This window comes from Anarrhichthys ocellatus, unplaced genomic scaffold (assembly GCF_004355925.1).
Source record: "Anarrhichthys ocellatus isolate YVR2014 unplaced genomic scaffold, GSC_Weel_1.0 scaffold21, whole genome shotgun sequence".
Taxonomy (NCBI): domain Eukaryota; kingdom Metazoa; phylum Chordata; class Actinopteri; order Perciformes; family Anarhichadidae; genus Anarrhichthys; species Anarrhichthys ocellatus.
Genome location: NW_022280051.1, coordinates 3,085,347 through 3,102,594, shown reverse-complemented (window position 1 = coordinate 3,102,594; position 17,248 = coordinate 3,085,347). Strand labels below are relative to the sequence as shown.

Here is a 17,248-nt window from a genome sequence, read left to right as displayed (position 1 = left end):
GTGCACAGGCCGGCATCTGAAAAACTGCCAACACAAATTTAACACACACGGTATTTGATTTTACGAATATTTCTGTTTACTAGAGTTTATCCAAGCTTTAGATACCATTGAATATGAAGGGCTGTTGACAGAGAAACACTTTAACTCTAAATAATCTAAAAGTAGCACAATTATTAACATGGGACGGACTAATTTGCACACGTGAACACAATGCCAACAAATGTTTAGGGTTGCAGACTTTCTTTTGCAAATATTAATTTTACTTGCCCAATGAATAACGAAGAATTTTGTCTTTGTAATATGTACGATTTACTAAAAAGTTAAAATGTATACCAATTTTACTACATAGCTTTGTTTGTAATGTTACGTTTGATCTTTACGCAGCTCTGCAATGCGATATGATTTGCGTCATGACGCAGGAGGTCACGTCACTTTATTGCGGCTGAACCAACCCGGAAGTACATGGCACAGGAGCAGCCGTGGACAATGTTTACATTCAGTTTAACGCTTGTCCGACAGTAAGTGATGATTTTTAAGGTGTCATTTCCCTTTTTATAATCCCAGATTACACGGACATGAATGAGCAGATAATGTGACTGTGTTCTACAGAGTAGTAGCGTTATGTCCTGACATGTTGGTATTAAAGCAATGGCGGCTGAAGTGTGCAGCTAGTTAACAGTAAAACGAGTTAAATAACTTAGCTAACGTGTGCGTTGTGTTTCAGTAGTTTAAACTAACCTCGCTTTATATTTAAACACATGATTACTGTCTTGTCACCGTTGAATTAATACTCTAATTCAATGACATTGCTATGTTTTCACACAGTGGGGAAACGCAGTACAACAGGGACAAGCTACTGCAAGGTACGTTGTCTAGGTCTGACTACACAGATCTGATCCCACGTGGGTGTTAGAGCATCAGCTGTTAGATGCATTCATACATGCAACAGAAAACTAACATGTTAATAGGCTTTATTAACACTAACTGAGGTGGTGTCTGTCTTCCAGGTCAAGGTGTGGACACACCCTTGTCAGAGACGGGTCTTGTGCAGGGTGACGCAGTAGGAAGATACCTCAGAGACATCACATTCAACAATGTGTTTGCCAGTAACCTGCAACGAGCCGTACAGGTAAGTCAGACTTCACGCACAGATTAGGTGAGAGTGAGAGACAAATCGCTGCTCCCCGCTGTCACCTGCATCGCGGCTAAATAGAGGCTATAATACACTGAGATGGGATCAGATCATTCCCACAACTATGTAGTGTTGTCGGCACGTTAAAAGGAGTGGTCTGATGATATTGTATCGTCCTGTTAAACCAGAAAAATGTCACTATTGTTTTCTCCTGATTGTGAAGGAAAAGGGAAAAACAGGATGCCTGTTAAGAACTTTGTAAAATAGTTGTGTGAATGTTCACGTCTCTGTGGTCTTTGACTCATGGATGCCGACGGTGTATTGATGAACATTTTGGTTTTTTTTGGCACTTATAAATGTGTTGAGTCAGTCATTTCCAGATTATTTTTCCCCCATCAGACAGCTGAAATAATGTTGAAGAACAACACTCACTGTTCGGGGAAGGAGATGGTTTTGGAGCCATTACTCAGAGAGAGGGTACGATCAGTTGTCTTTATACTCCGTCCAAATATTCAAGTTTTAAATGTATGACTACAGCAGTTTCTTTACGGAGCTCTAAGTTGTGGTTTTGTTTTTAATGCAGGGTTTTGGCGTTGCCGAGGGACGTCACAAAGATGATCTGAAGAACATGGCCAACGCTGCTGGCCAGTCATGCCGTGACTACACCCCTCCAGGAGGAGAGACTTTAGACCAGGTGAGTCAGACACAGTCAGGAGTTACCATTTGGAAACTGATTGTTCAGAAGTTGAAAACAGCCACAGTTGAAACTCAAAGTCAAGAGAGTATTACTTGTGCAACAGTGCCATGTAGTGCCCATTTTGAATATTGCATTTAAAACTCAGTCTGTGGACAGATAAGTGTTGCAAAAGTGTGTTTAATATGTGTAAAAAAGGCTAATTGATGCGAATGAGATGATCTGGGTAGCGTTGTGTGAGTAATGATATTTAGCTCTTCTTAAATACATGGACATTTTAAAAATATCTTGTTTTTCCAGCCAAACCCAAAAGATATTTAATTTTTGATGATAGAAAACATAAAAAAGGTAAATCCTCACACCGAGGAGCTGCAACCAGAAGATTTTGAGCACTTGTGCTCGAAAAACTTTCTTAAAGCAATTATCAAAATAGGTTGCAGATTTTTCTTTTGTCGATGAAGTGACTGACTTCAGCTCTATTTATTTACAGTATATGCTGTATGTACAAGGACAAAATGATTTAAAGAAAACTGTAGCTGGCAAAAAGAGACTCTGGCTGACATGCTCTCAAACCTGCTCTGGTTCACTGTCACCTTGCTTGTAGGTGAAGCTGCGATTCAAAAAATTCCTCAAAGTCCTTTTCAAGCAAATGTTGGACGAACACTGCTCGTCAGGACCGGATGCCTCTGCGGGAGCATCAGATGCCGGAGACGCGGCAAACGGGACTGAAGCTGCTGCCTCGGGCGTCGCCCCCGTTGGCTCGGCTGACGATGGTCTCCGGGAAGTGCCGGTCCACGCTCTGGTCGTGACCCACGGCGCTTACATCCGTGTAGCCGTCAAGCACCTTGTAGAGGACTTGAAGAGCTCCCTGCCTGCGGGGGTGAAGATGTGCCAGTTGTTTTCACCCTCTCCGAACACGGGCATCAGTCGCTTCATTTTCACCCTGAGCCAGTCCGAGTGCGGCCCGGTCCTCTCTGCTTGTCGCTGCGTCTTTACCAACAGGAAGGACCACCTGGCAAACCTCTCAGTGGCCGTATAGTGTGAAGGGAAGGAAAAAGGTTTTATGTACTGTTTGTGTGCACATGTACACAGTCTCTAATGGATATAATCATAAGGACTAAAGGGGAAATAAGAGGCAAAGACCTCAAAGTTATCACAGGTAACTGAACAACCTGGTAAATTATGTTTGCTCAATAATCAATAGTGTTTTACTGTGGACTAAGTCTAAATAAGTGCAGTACTGTATATTCAAACTGTTTCATCATCCTCCCAACTGTAGGCCAGTGAGGACTTGTGTTATTACCTCTTCTATCATGTCATACCAAAGTCCGAACTATTTAATGTGTTGTTGAATGCGTCAATATGTCCGTGCGTGTGGCATTTCCTAGTTGATGCGTCTCCTGAGATGCTGCTCATTTTACTTGTGCAATACAACGTGTTTACACTGAATCTTTGAGTTTTATACACGGATATATATAATGGAAGATACTACAGGATGCTATTTACACAAGTGCTGTAAAACCGTCCCAACTCCTTGTTGTTCAATGTGTTTTTCTTCTTCCTATTTTTAGAGTCACTTTTTAATCTCCACTGAATGCCTGAGCTGCTCAGCCCGTCATGGCCTCAATATCTCAAGCACCATGTGATCTACTCAGTGGTGGAAATTAACCAAGTCAATTTACTCAATTCGTGTACTCTAGTAAAAAATGTAAGGTACTTGAGTATCTCAATTATTGTCTGCTACTCTACTGCAATTCAGAAACCATGTTGTACTCTACGACATTGGACAGCTTTAGTTACTTGTTACTTTATGGATTCTGAGTAATAATACATAATAAATTATAACAAATGTGTTCAGATAAAGATAAGACTTTACAGTATTGCTACTTTTACTTAAGTCAAAAATGTGAGTACTTTTTCCACCACTAGGGAGACAAAAAGAGGCTTAGTTTCTCCCATCACATGTCTTCAACAACTGATAGAGATCAGTTTTCTCTCATCATGAATGAATGGAAAAAAAGGTTTGAGCACACTAGGGCTCTATAATGCAGTCACTACTGAACTGTGAAGGGAATTAACAGCTATTCTAGATGTGTAATCACTCTCAAAGAGCTTCAATATCCTGCAGCTATAGCTAGTACAGCATCTCAAAACCTTCATAGCGTTGAACAGCTGACCGTGAAGGAAAAGGTCAACATTTTGGGATGTGTTAGCGTAGCACAAAGACTTTAAACAAGGCTCTGCCTGAGGGCAACTAAATCCGGTTACCAGCTCTTCTAAAGCAAACTGGTGAACACGTTGTATATTGTTGGTTTAATATGTAACAAAACCAAGTGTAAAAACGTCAATTTTACATTTTTACGGTGGGACTATTTCTTGGCTGGCAGCAGTAACTTCCTGGAGTTTCCTATGCCACAAAACGTCGAACACTTCCGTTAGCGGGTCAAAGGTTAATGGGTGACAAATTTAACAGTTTGTTTGGGTAAAAATGTCACCAAGTGTATTTTTAGAGTGAAGTGACTCATGTACCTGTTTCCTAATTAAGAGGTGTGAAAGTGCAGGATATTCAGCTAATGACTGGAACTGCTGAGTAACTGTGTCAAAGTTAAACCTGCTTACTCATTCATGACTTCCTTTCAGACGGCTTGTCTTTACCAAATTAGAACACCAAAGCTAAAAAAATAAAAGAAATCACAGCTGTATGAATTTGCATAAATAACATACACCACTACACAGGTTTCCTTTATAGTTTATTTGGTCCCAAACACTCCACAACTCCAACTCATACATTCAAAGACAAACCATGTTTTTTTTTAATATATACATTTTAGCTGTAAAGCGTCCTTATAAATACCATAAATAACAATAAAGGAATGGAATTAAATAAATAAATACTCTTTGGGACTGGTTTTAGTGTTTGCTGGTGGTGCCCAGCACCTGTAAATATCACATAGCGAGAGTTCCGATTTGATATCAAGATTGCTGTAAAGGGTTTGTTTACCCTGTAGTTATATTCATTCAAGTCATGAATTAAGCTAGATTGTACAAATACAGATGCATTACCACAGACAATGCTGTGCTTTTAGTGATCTGTAGTTTTGGAAGGTTTTTGGAATTGCTGTTATAGGTTCAGAACAATTAAACAAATGTAAAATCTTCTATATCCAACTCTGAAAACTTAGGGCTTTAAAATATAGACTAACCTTAACTCTACTAAATGCAACTCTTAAGTATATTCATGTATATATTTGTGTGTAAAGTCATGCCTGCCTAGTTTCACATCAGTAGACAGGGCCTTCAGCCCTCCAAAGGTAGGCTTCTGTCTTGAGATAACATCAATGTCACTTTGAAATGTGGGTTTCTCAGACCAGCTGTCAAAACCTCAATGAGATGAGAAAAAAACAAAATGGAAACGTGCTGACTTCTCCCGAGTGTTGGGATTATTACTTTCTAAAGCTTTGTTTGCATTTGCTAAGCGATTGAATCCTCACTGACATGAATCACGTAGTTCTTCGGGGAAACTAAAGCGTGTTTATGAATAATTCAATAATCTTTCACTGCCATTTCTCATCTAAGCAATAGCTCAGTGTGAGCATGTGCCAACTAACTGTAATGGATAGGGATGGGAAATGGATTTGGATCACTCCGCTTGGCACAAAACCAAGATTTTCTTTTTCTGTTATCTGTTTCTGCGGAGAAAATAGTCAGGTGGGACATGAAACTACATTTTTAAATTCCTATACGCTCTATTTGTCACCAAACCTGCTTAGGAACGTTCCAAATAGTCGTTATTGATGAGATGAATTCAGGTAAAACTCGCATCCCTTGTTGATTTATCTTATATCTGCAGTGATCTAAAAGAATTGCGTTTTAACACTAATTGTGCAAAAAGGGGCTGCAGGTCAAGTCTCATTTTTTTGTGAATGAGTGATGACTAAAAATACATTTAACTCAGCCACTTGAAAATTCTCATATCAGTTTTTTTTTCTGATATCATGACAAACTACAATGCTAAACTCACTTTAAGAAAAGTAAATATATCCTAACAAGTGAAAATCAGCCCATGGTTCCGGTGCTCCGGGGGCTGGCCGGGTTGGACGAGTGCACGTTCCACGGGTCGTGGGTGGACGGAGCCAGCGGCGTCTCCCGGGACACGTTGCGCACGTCATCCCCGGTCTCTACCTCCACCTCCACCTCTACCTCCACCTCTAGATCAGCGTCGTCCTCTGGAACGGCCTGAGAGTCCGAGCCCTCCTCGGTCTGACCAAAGTAGACGTTGTGCGGGTCGGAGGGATCCACCACCTGGTTCCTCTTCTCCCTGTGCAGCAGGAGGCGCTCCAGCGGCACCGTGTTCTTCTTGGGCAGGAAGAGGGAGGTCTGCGGGAGGTTCTGGCCCGCTGAGAACACCTGCCGGGAGCCCTCCAGGTTGAACAGGATGCCGTTCCGGCTGGAGAAGTACACGTCCCGGTTGTTCTCCAGAAGTCTGTGGTTGAACAGACAGTCGTCTCTGAGGCAGATGGGCTGAAAGACAAGGAGAGAGGGAGGCAATTAAACTACAGTGAAGGAATATCCTATTTTCTTTACAGGAGGCAAGATAATACGTTGTCATTTCCTCAGCTTTTATTTGAAATAATCTCCAAATAGGCTAATGCACTTAATGCTCGAAGTAACTAGATAATACAGCCATCTGATTCAATGCTATTATTTAGCAAAAACACAAGAATGTTCGAAAAAATCACGAGGATTGAGATAATGTCCTTTTAGTTCTAGTTCAGTTGTAATTCCCAACATATCAGTGTGTAGCCTTATTCTATCTTTTTTTCGGTATTAACTTTAAATATAACTTCGCCACCATTTGCAGTTTGTTCCCTTAATATCAGTGCATGCATTAAACCAAATCCAATGAATGGACATGGTCACGTGTAGACAACAGTCAACTTTGTGCGTAAAATGATAGAAAGCGGTGTTAAAAACTATGAGTAAAACCCCACAGTGGTTCCGAATATGAAACGTGTATTGGATCTATTTAGTTCAAAGTAGAAATTAGTCAAACGTGTTTTAAAATAATACAATTAATTGACGTTAAGACATTCCATATTTGCGGTACGTTTGTGCGTAAAAGGATGGCTCTTTAAATGTTATAACCGATGCGTAAAACCTCACAAGGGGTTCCAAGATAGATAAACTCAAAAGTAAAAGTTCAGTATGATGGATCTATTGAATTAATAGTAACAAACATTAAAACTGAAAGCAAGTATTGGCTTACCGAGCTGAATGGGTTGCCCTCCAAATCCATACACAAGTAACGGCTACTTTTGACGCCGAGGATGGCGATGCGCTCCCTTGTTTCAGCTTTCAGTAAAATCACACCTGTCAGGAAGAAAAGGCAATGAGCATTGGAGTGTTAAAGACACCACTTCATATTGCAACAAATAAATGTAACGACTAAAAGACGTCTTACTATATGAACTCCTGACTGTCGTTCTGCGCACAGTGCCATCTAATCTGATCTCCAAGTAGAAGTTGTTGAGCTCTGTGGATGTCTGCAGGTGGACATATCTCCTCGGGTTCCCCCAGTTGGATCCAACCAGCGGCGACGGGTTCGGGGCCGTTTCCCCGAGAGGAAATCCCTGGAGGACGGCGAGTAAGAGCGCCAGCACAGTATCCCTCATTCTCAGTCTCCTGTTGACGTCCATCCTGGAGTAAACCGGTGCTTTCCACTGAGAGAGCTGCTGTGAGTTTTCAGATGCTCTGTTGTCCCAAAGTTTGGAGACAGTTCCTATTTAAAGCCCCCTGAATGCCACTCCTGCTCACATCCTTTGCGTTAAAAAAAATAGAAACTCGCCCCCAAAGCAGATGTGCGGGTTTGCTGCAGCGGAAGGGCCACTTCCACCTCTGTCTGTTTATCCCGATGCTCTTGGTCAGACTGGACTCTTATTTTTGGTGACACGTCTTGAGTCATCCACCTTGGACATTATTCTAAGACTATTTCCCGATGGTCCAAAGTTTTTGTTCGGACTGGAAACATGGTGCAATGGGCAATGTGAAAAAAATAAAAGAATAAAGACAACAAAAAGAAAGGACATAATGCAGAATCGTTAAAATTTATGTAATTTAAATCAGGAATAAAATATACTGTTAGTTAGTTGTGTAATAGTTAAATCCGTCCTAACTCCAGAATTAATGATGAAGGAATTAATCAGTGATTAATTGAGCGTCATGTAAAATGTTTAACAGTTTTAGTTCAATGGACTGGACGTTAAGTCATGGTTTGAAGTTACTTAGGTTTGCTGTTTTTACGCACCTGCCCAATTTAACATTTTCACCATTTCACCAGCAGAGGGAGCCACTGCCTTATTTAATATAGTTTTTAACTGGGAAGTCGCATTTAACTGGCTAAACTATTTTTGGATGGCTGGAGTTTCAGCATGAAACACTTTAAACTATGTTTCGGTAAAGAACTATCCTCCTTGCTGTACACAACAACTTTTAAACAGCTTCTCTTAAAAAGAAAACGATTTTTGTAATCCAGGAAATTAAACCCACTTCCAAATGTCGACAATTATGATAATCTTCAAGTTTAATTTGCACACAAACAAACATAATCCAAAGTGATTTTACATGATTTCAAGTACTACACGTAAGTACAATTATTTTTCATTTTACGCTACTTTATACTTCTATTCTACGACAATTCAGAGACAAATATTGCATGTTTAACTCCATTACATTTATTTGATAACCGGTTACTTATCAGATTAATAATACAAAATATAATCGATAAATGAAATATGATGTGTTAGTATGGATACAAATAAGAATTTTTCGATCCCTTGAAATTCACACGATACCTTGCAGTATATGTAGTAAAAAATATGCCTTAAGCATTAAAGTAATTTACACATTAATGCATCAATAATTATAATTCAATGATATAATACATTATTCTGAAATGGGCCATTCTGGATTATGAGTACTGTTTGTATATTTTGATGCTAATACTTTTTGAATGCAGGACTTTTACTTGTATTTCTACACTGTGGTATTGCTACTTTTACCGATAAAACACACATTCACGTCAGAGATCAGCTGATCCGACAGAGAGAACAACAACACTTTACCAGCAACCAGTTAAAAAAAAACTTTTATTGTTATCTCAGGAATACAGTGGACTGCTGTGCACAGCACATACGTACAAAAATAAAAGAAAAAACTTTAATATCCTTACTTAGCATTGTCTGTTTTCAGAAACAAATGACTGAAATTTGTTTCGTCGTAATTTACAGTCATCAGCAAACCAAAACTAAGGCAGAGGGTGAGGTATATGAGAACAGAGATGAGAGGAGTAAAGCAAAAAAACAAACACGTGAAGCACACACCCCTAATTAAGCTTCGGGGCTCAGGCATGCTAGTACATTAAACAAGATTTAAAAAAAGATATTCCTCCCCTTGAATTAATTCAAATTTGATCTATGATAAGCTGTGGACAGAAAAAAAAAAAAAAAAAGACGACGAGAAATCTGGATAACATTTTTTGGTCAAAGCTGAAGGGTGAGCTTTTTGTTTCAGACACAGACCTTCACTCTTTTAGGGATCCAGCTCTATTTCTTGACAGACAAATGTGTGAGAACTTTTTTATGCTAGTTTATGATCAAGTAAGGTGCCGCCTGCTACAGATGTCAGACATCTTTTGATTGTGAGGTTGGCAAGAGAAGTGCTCATTGCTGTGCATGCACAAAGTTCACTTCCACAGCTTCCTCAGCTGAAAATGCTGAAACAAGTACTGTTTTTTTTTTGTTTTTTTTTTTGTCGACTACTTCAGCCAAAAAACAAAAGATGAATATTTACTCCTGACAATAAATGTACATCAGTGTGTTTCATGCAGTCTCATCTACAGCAGCAACAAGTTTTTTTTGAAGCTCCCGATAAAATTTGAATCAAAACAAAAAAGAGAGCAAGAGATTTATCTGTTAGAAAAATACTGTTATGAATCGATCTGTGCTTCATAGACAGTTGAGCAGCAGGTGATACTGGTGATGAGAGGTGTTTGGGGTCGGGCAGCGTCCAGCAGCAGCAGCAGCAGCAGAGGGCAGGTCCTGCAGCAGGAGAGGTGAGGCCCTGCGTGACTGTGCTTTCTGCCAGCTCCTCACACACTGCATTAACTCTGCAGATGTCCCCTCCCCAGAAATTTACCAACACAAGTACTTGGAAAGGAGAGGGGACAGCATGTTGTGGAGCTGCATTTTAAAAGAGGCGGGGCTCTATACATTCAGAAGATTGTGACGCAGAGAACTATAAGAGCTATCTATGGTTTTAAGGTGGAGAGCTACTCTCGAGCCATCCGTTCACCAAATTATATTCCGTTTAAGCATAAAATAAAGTGTTTCCTGCGGGGGAAAAGCTATTTCAAATTCCTATTTCATGGCAACAGTATGACCCATATAGCCGACCACCCTGGCCACTGGGGTTGGGGCCAAGGCTGGTCCGTGACTCTGACCTTGAACTAAAAAAGGCTGAAAGGAGAGGAGGAAGCTCCTGGGTTACAGCTGGAATCCCAAGGTCCCTGCCTGCAGCGGGTGAGGGGGGTAAGGGACGAGCAGAGGTGGGTGGTGATGGGGTGACAGAGCTCAATGGGGGGTGGGGGTGGGGGGGGGGGGCGCTCAGGTATGTGGAAGGCTGCCTGTCATCCTGGCAGATCCACATTCCTGCAGGGGGTCTGACGAACAACAAAGACAGCAGGGCGGCTTCCTCGCATTCGTCTTTCCTGGATTTAAATAGTCCGGTTACCTCTCCAAACACAAGACCGGATGGAGGCAGCGAGATTCAGGTTCTTCTAGTTAACAGCTGCAGAAACGAGGCGGGTAGATGCACGCTATCAGACTCTCCAACTGAGTGAAGCAAGAAAAACATACTTTGAATATGTAACAAGATATTAACTATATACTGATGCACGTGATAGCATTTAGGGTATGAAGCATGGTACATCTTCAGCTTTGTAAACAATCTGCCACTATGCATACCAATTCTTAAATGAATACGGCCTTCTATGCCAACGTTTTACCCCTTGAATTGATGAAATCATCCTAAAAATCAACAGAAATTACAACATTTTCTATAGCGTGCATCCAGTCCATCAACTGTCTTTTAGTCCTTCGGGGTGGAACACGATTGGCTCATCCATAATTGCATTTAAAACTCTCTGCCTCCAGCTGCCACTGCAGTGCTGCTGCAGAGCACACAGACAAGGGGGGGGGGGGCCCAGGGCACGCACCTACTCCACCAAACACACAAAGATCAATTAAAAGGAACAAACGGGGGAACGATTCTTACCAAAACATTCAGGCACCATCATCGATGGCTAACTGTGCAACCTGAAGTCTTTTTGCCTCGTTCAGGCAACTGCGACAAAAGCAGCGTAAAAAGCTCCTGAATTCTTCTTTTACATTTGCAACTATTTACATTGTTTTTCATTGGTTTCATGGACACCAGACATCATTTTCAGCAGCAGCTAAAGCTTTGCGATTCAAAAACAGCAACCTGCTTCGCTGTAGGAGCTCTGTCCAAGACGACGTGTATATTTCTACTGTGCGCTCAGTCGTTCCTTTTGCAAACCGGGTCCAAAAAGAAAAAGTCCTCCATGCTCAGATAGATCAGTATTCCACCCTGTTTATTAGCTGGCAATGCCACACAGTCAAACTTATGGCCTTGTTCCACCGTCTATGGCTGACCGCGCTCTGGTCTCAACCACAGATTGTACATTACTTAATCGATCTAATTATGGAAAAGAAAATAAACCAGAGATAGTCAACCCCCCCCCCCCCACCCCTCTGAGGCCCTCTCCGGAGTGTCAGCCCTATTTCTGACTCCAGCAGGTGTCTCTTACATGCAAGTTTAAGGGGGCCACAAGTGGGAACACCAAGGCACCTTTCATTTCGTGCAGCAAAGGTAGTGCATTTAAGTTTCCCCCACTGCAGGACATTGATAATCGAGCAGGGAGCCATCAAGTGCTCAAACGGTTTGAAATAAATCATAAACTTAGCAGATATTTGAGCAGAAGTCCATGCATCCCTTAATCTAGTAGAGTGGTTATTTGAGGTAATAAAAAGTATTCATTTCACTCTTTAAAAGCACAGGATATAGCTCATCCTCCATCTCAAAAAAGGAAGTGACACGTAGTTCAGTTACAGCAAGCACCAAGGTAAAGTGAGACAGGCAAAGGCTTCAACTCTCCCCATCCATAAAAACAACAAGCAGCACAGTACATATACAAAGATAGCTATCCAAATATACATATGTATATATATATATATATATATAAACAGAATAAATATTTGTGTTTTCTTTCGCAGTCCATCGGTGTGTTTATCATGACGATGCATTTCTATATTACCTGGAAGAACATCCACATGTGCAAATTACTGAGTTATTGCCAGTTTCTCTCATAGTCGCGGGAGGAAATGTGTGACGGTCATGGCGGTGGTGGCCCTGTTGCCTCTCTTTGCGCGGCCATGCTTGCTGAGGGCGATGTAGAAGCCCTTGTAAACAAAAGACTCATAGGCGTTGTAGTTGTTGGGCAGCATAGTCTCCTTGAACTTGCACTCATCCACGAAGACTCTCTAAAAATGCCAAAGAGAGAGAGAGGGAGAGGGTCAAAACGTCTCACGGCAGACACAGGAGGAACATCACAACGTATGCACGGGTTCAACGTGACCTTTTGTTTGGAAAACATTCTGCCTAGAACGCAGGAAACCGGAGTAGGTGGCATGTTGTCGCAAAAGATCCCAAGCCTCCTGCTTTTACTCTCACATCTCAGTAAATAATCCCAAGTGGGCTCACTAGAGAACTATCTGAAAAATTCTAATTCAAAGGACAAATGCAACTAAATAAGCGACGATCAAATGCTAAACAATGTACAGCATTACAAAACAGGGACACATTATAGAATAGAAGTTAACACGTAGTCCATAAAATGCATATTTCTAACCACATTTGGACCAAATAAATATAGTTTTATATCATTTATTACAATCATAAGGCTAGGAGAGGCTATAGTTTGATTGAAGTTTCAATACCAACTTCAAAACAATAATGTATATACCTCAAAGTAAGACATTGAGTTTCTACAAAATCCCTTTTTCAAATTTAACGAAAGAAGCTCAACTTATCAAATGTTAAATATTGATTAAACACAAGCAAGCACAACAACTTAAACACACACAAACAACCGAAATAAAAAGCCTAAAACTGGCAAAAATCGTATTTAAATCAGACGCTGTCTTATCAAAGAGTAAGAAGAAATGGCGAGATTTCAATACTCAACGGCAAACAGGTATTGAGGTTTGATGACCAGACCTACATAACGTTCTTGTATCGTTCATTGTGAAATTAAAATCCAATATTTACAAGAATATCATGATTTATTTTACTTGCCACTCGAAGAGCAACACATTGTTCTCCTTCAATAAAAGATTAATAAAAACCGGCTCATTACAAATCACTAAATACGATATCAAGTACCGTACACTGTGTTTCCTAAAACTAGAAGACTCTAATTCGATGATCTGTTTGACTGATTAAGTTTAAGGTGTTTCACGTGTGTTTGAAAAGACCCACTGCATGATTTGATGTTGATTGCTCCTAAATACACAAGTACTGTGTATTTGTGTATATCATATACAAACCGTTGCCCTCTTTTGTAATCAAAGACATTAACTGGCCTACTTTTAAAGACAGGCCATCGCTAAGTTAATCGTTTTTCCTGCTATTGGTTTAAATCATGAAATGTTGACTTATTGTTTGACTATTGTCAGATTAATGTTCACTGGAAGGTTACGTTTATTATCTGCTTTGATGAACTCGGTGAGGAATAAACTAAATATATATATATTTTAAAAAGTACAGATTCCAGTACTCAAGTAAAGTACTTTACTTGATTATCTCCAGTTTGTGATACTTTATACTTCAGTTCCACTACGTCCCAAGAGGGAAATTTGTAACCTTTTACTCCATTACATTTATCTGTTATTTTACATGAAAACATATTAAAATATGATGCATTAAAAATCAAACTACACATATGTGTGTCAATTAATTACATTTTGCATAAACATTCAAATAATATCTAATACTATACACTGGGGTCACTCCACTGCAGTACTTTTGATATTTAAATCACAATTTGTTGATAATACTTCTGTACTTTTACGGAAGTATTGAGTGCTGGACCTTAACTTGTAATTGAGTACTTTTATATTGTGGTATTGTTACTTTTACTCAATGATGGAAAGTTACTAAGTACATGTACTCAAGTACTGTACTTAGGTAGGTCGTTATTTATTTGTGCTGTATACATCTACTACACTAGAAGTCAGAGGCAACTATTGTCATGTCTTACTCCTTTACATTCATTTTACAATTTCAGTTATGTTGCATATTGAGATTAATAATTAAAAAAGTAATCAACAAATGCATTATGATGTATTATTGTAGGTAAATATAAGACTCAATTGTTCCTCCTTTTATGCTAATACGTTTGTACTTCGACTAAAGTAAAAATGCAGGACCTTTACTTGTAACAGAATATTTTCACACTGTAGTATTATTAAATAAAATATCTGAGTTCCTCTTCCCCCACTCACAGATTCCGACACAGAAACCCTCCTATCATCAGAGCATATTAATAACACAACAGTGCCCATAAACCCACGGCTGCAGCAGCTACATGAACTCATCTTACACTGAGCAGGATGTGTGTATGTGGAGTGAGTTGCGCACAAACGTACCGTTCCGTATAACCTTCCCCTGCTGTTCATTGCGACAAACAGCTCACTGCTCACCCCGAACATGCTGATCACTCCTCGGTCCACGGTGGAGATCTCTATTAGACCTAAAGGAAACACAACGTTAGGGGAAAGCAAAGACAGTGTCACACTGCGACTGGGGGACAAACTCGAGTAAACTGGCCTATGCAGCAGCGATGGGTGTAACCCTGCAGGTGCATTGCGACTGGATGATGCTCTCTCTGCTCAATTAGCCCTTTGGAGCAGTTACCCACTTGCAGTTTAAACATTATGAAGAGTGTGTAGTTTTCAGTGTGCTGAGTGGGCTCCGTGTGCGTGTCCTGCTGCAGCGGGACGCGGGGTAAAAATAAGTTGGCGTCTAAACTGGGTCCAAGCATTCATGTCATGTTTTTGGCTTGGGAGGATATTTCGCACTGCACGGATGTAGGGCTCGGCGCACTGTTTTTGCCTTCGGAAACTTTCAACCATGCCGACACCTCTTATTAAATATCATGCAATCAAGACAAGTGACCCGCTTTAACTTTTTTTTTTTTTTTTTTTTTTTTTTTTTTTTTTTGCGCATAGGGTTACGCTCCAGTGCTTTGCCGGATGCAACTCACTGTATTGGTTCTCATTGTGTGCACCGCTTATCCTGCCATCCGGGAGCACCTGCAGGTGAAACCCAATGCCCACGTTGCAGTACAGTCGCCGCACTCTTTTGATGCCCTGCAAATAGTCACTCTCCCAGTTCAGCTCCGATTTCCCCCCAGTTATACCCAGATAGGAGCGGGAGAAGAGTGTCTCCCACTTCTTTTCCAATGAAGTCGCATTAGTCCTGCTCGGAATCGGATAAGATGAAACGATCCCCCAGATAGAAGTCCACAGTACAAGAACTGCTGGCAGCGTCCAGTGCGTCCTGGCCCCGCTGGACATGCTGTAGAGGCACCTTTGCGCAATGGCCATCCAGTTTACCTTTGGGGCACGTGGTCAAAGTTACCTGCCCTATAAATGCAACTCTTCTTATGTTTTGTCCTTTGGCATGGTGGTGGTAAAGGCTTGTTTTGGGATCAAGGCAGATCAGGGCCCCATAGCCCGAGATCTGAGCAGGAGGAGAGGGACGGAGTTCGTCGGAGCTTGAATTGGTGCCGTTGACGATGATCATCTTTCGCCGCTCCGCGCCTCTGTACAGGCAACGCGCTGGTCGTGGAGGGGACACCACTCACCGCAAAACCAGCTCACCTATAGCCAACGACTCTAACATCCTAGAATGACATCACTGTGACTTCATGGCTGCACCCCCCCATCAAAAGTAGGAGATGGGAGGAGGAGGAGGAGAGAGAGTTACAGGACCCCAGCAGCAGCAGCACTTCTGATAGCAATGATGGGGGGTGCTGCACCTTCACACCAGCGTCGAACAAGCCAGAGAGAATCAGAAGAAGCGTTTCCTGTGGTGATTTTCAAAATAAAACCCGTATCTTGCACAAGACTCTTGCACAAGTGCTCCAAAGAGTCCCTGCATCACCTCGTCTCCCAAAACTATCAACCCTAAATAAATAAACTACACATTTAAGGAGAAACCTAAATAAATGCTTACATACATAGCAGGATCAGTCATCAAATGGTTTAATGAGTATGACAATTATGTGAATTATAAGCTAAACAATTCAAAGTTTAAGTTACATCTTATTAAATCATGTTTAATTTGTCATCGAACAGGACATTTAAAAGAAAAATGGAGTAATACAAATACAATAAGCTAAAAACAATAGTCATAAATAAATTACCTTAAATAGCATTTAAGCAAAGTTCAAGCTAAATACTAAATACTCGGGGGTAGAACAAAATTGTATCAAATGAGCTGAAAAAAAGCAAATGAAAACGCAATGGCTGTGACTAATTTAGGTTTATCTATTGATTCTTAGTCCGTTAAATGAGTAATTGTTTATTTTTTATAATGTCATAAAATAGTAAAAAAAGAACAGAGGCCGATGTGGCGTCTTAAGCTTGTTTTGTAGCCTACAACGAGCGATCCAAAGTAAAGCTGAAAAGTCAATTGAAAGAAAAAGCAAAAATGACAAACCGTTACAGGTTTTAGCTTCTCACATGTGAGGATTTGCTGCTTTTTCGCTGTTTTATAAAATTGGAAAATGAATCTCTTCGAGGATTGGACTTTTGGGAGCAAAAAACAAGACATTTGAAGACTTAAGGAATGTGGACATTTTATTTAATTTTTTTGACTCTTTGTGGACAATTATTCAAAAAATTACAGATTGTTAATGAAAAATAATTGCTAGTTAGTAGAATTAGCATCAAATCTCATCTCAATGGAATTCATGGTCTCTAATATTTTCCCAGAGGGCTTTTATTTTGGAGGTAATTTAACCTACTCTCAGTTTTCCTGTGGCTAATTGTGACTGACCTGACGCTGCTCTTCCTCACATGGGAGACCTGCAGGAGGGGAGGGTGTGTGTGTGTGTGTGTGACGTTCATTGGTTGAGCAATCATGGGATGGATGGATGGATACTGTGTCCAGAGACCAAATCGGGACGGCGGTCATATGTCCTGGCAGCCTGCTGCCTTATTTAGAAGGAAGGTGTAAAAACAGTTACAGCCAGTCACAGGAGAGCAAGCAAATGTCAATCC

The 17,248-nt window shown here is 40.7% G+C and overlaps 3 protein-coding genes across 5 annotated transcripts; 1 reads left to right on the top strand and 2 right to left on the bottom strand.

Annotated features, from left to right (window-relative positions):
- The first annotated feature begins 451 nt into the window (after positions 1–451).
- On the top strand, positions 452–4,461 carry tigarb (TP53 induced glycolysis regulatory phosphatase b). Its single transcript, XM_031859104.1, has 6 exons — positions 452–518; positions 826–863; positions 1,008–1,129; positions 1,532–1,609; positions 1,716–1,826; positions 2,431–4,461. The coding sequence occupies exons 1-6, from the start codon at positions 463–465 to the stop codon at positions 2,863–2,865; spliced, it is 840 nt and encodes a 279-aa protein (XP_031714964.1). The 5' UTR covers positions 452–462; the 3' UTR covers positions 2,866–4,461.
- Positions 4,462–5,882: 1,421 nt separating this feature from the next.
- Positions 5,883–7,522, bottom strand: fgf23 (fibroblast growth factor 23). Its single transcript, XM_031858824.1, has 3 exons — positions 7,288–7,522; positions 7,093–7,196; positions 5,883–6,347 (listed from the first exon to the last, which is right to left on the bottom strand). The coding sequence occupies exons 1-3, from the start codon at positions 7,520–7,522 to the stop codon at positions 5,883–5,885; spliced, it is 804 nt and encodes a 267-aa protein (XP_031714684.1).
- A 1,334-nt stretch (positions 7,523–8,856) lies between these two features.
- On the bottom strand, positions 8,857–15,945 carry LOC116389809 (fibroblast growth factor 4B-like). Of its 3 annotated transcripts, none has more exons than XM_031858765.1 (4): positions 15,226–15,945; positions 14,609–14,712; positions 12,217–12,442; positions 8,858–10,714 (listed from the first exon to the last, which is right to left on the bottom strand). In XM_031858765.1, exons 1-3 carry the CDS (start codon positions 15,566–15,568, stop codon positions 12,266–12,268), a joined length of 624 nt encoding a protein of 207 aa, XP_031714625.1. In that variant the 5' UTR covers positions 15,569–15,945; the 3' UTR covers positions 8,858–10,714; positions 12,217–12,265. The 3 variants fall into 3 exon arrangements, with proteins under 3 accessions (XP_031714624.1, XP_031714625.1, XP_031714627.1); XM_031858767.1 differs by having other exon boundaries at positions 8,858–10,670; XM_031858764.1 differs by having other exon boundaries at positions 8,857–12,442.
- Between the last annotated feature and the right edge of the window lie 1,303 nt (positions 15,946–17,248).

Excerpts from the sequence above, each read along its gene's own strand:
- tigarb (XM_031859104.1), top strand. The coding sequence starts at position 463 with ATGGCACAGGAGCAGCCGTGGACAATGTTTACATTCAGTTTAACGCTT. Across the intron at positions 1,130-1,531 it reads ACCTGCAACGAGCCGTACAG|ACAGCTGAAATAATGTTGAA; the intron begins GTAAGTCAGACT and ends TTCCCCCATCAG. Across the intron at positions 1,610-1,715 it reads AGCCATTACTCAGAGAGAGG|GGTTTTGGCGTTGCCGAGGG; the intron begins GTACGATCAGTT and ends TTTTTAATGCAG.
- fgf23 (XM_031858824.1), bottom strand. The coding sequence starts at position 7,522 with ATGGACGTCAACAGGAGACTGAGAATGAGGGATACTGTGCTGGCGCTC. Across the intron at positions 7,197-7,287 it reads GACAGTCAGGAGTTCATATA|GTGTGATTTTACTGAAAGCT; the intron begins GTAAGACGTCTT and ends TCTTCCTGACAG. Across the intron at positions 6,348-7,092 it reads AGGGCAACCCATTCAGCTCG|CCCATCTGCCTCAGAGACGA; the intron begins GTAAGCCAATAC and ends CTTGTCTTTCAG.
- LOC116389809 (XM_031858764.1), bottom strand. The coding sequence starts at position 15,568 with ATGGCCATTGCGCAAAGGTGCCTCTACAGCATGTCCAGCGGGGCCAGG. Across the intron at positions 14,713-15,225 it reads ACACAATGAGAACCAATACA|GTCTAATAGAGATCTCCACC; the intron begins GTGAGTTGCATC and ends TGTTTCCTTTAG. Across the intron at positions 12,443-14,608 it reads GGGGAAGGTTATACGGAACG|AGAGTCTTCGTGGATGAGTG; the intron begins GTACGTTTGTGC and ends TGGCATTTTTAG.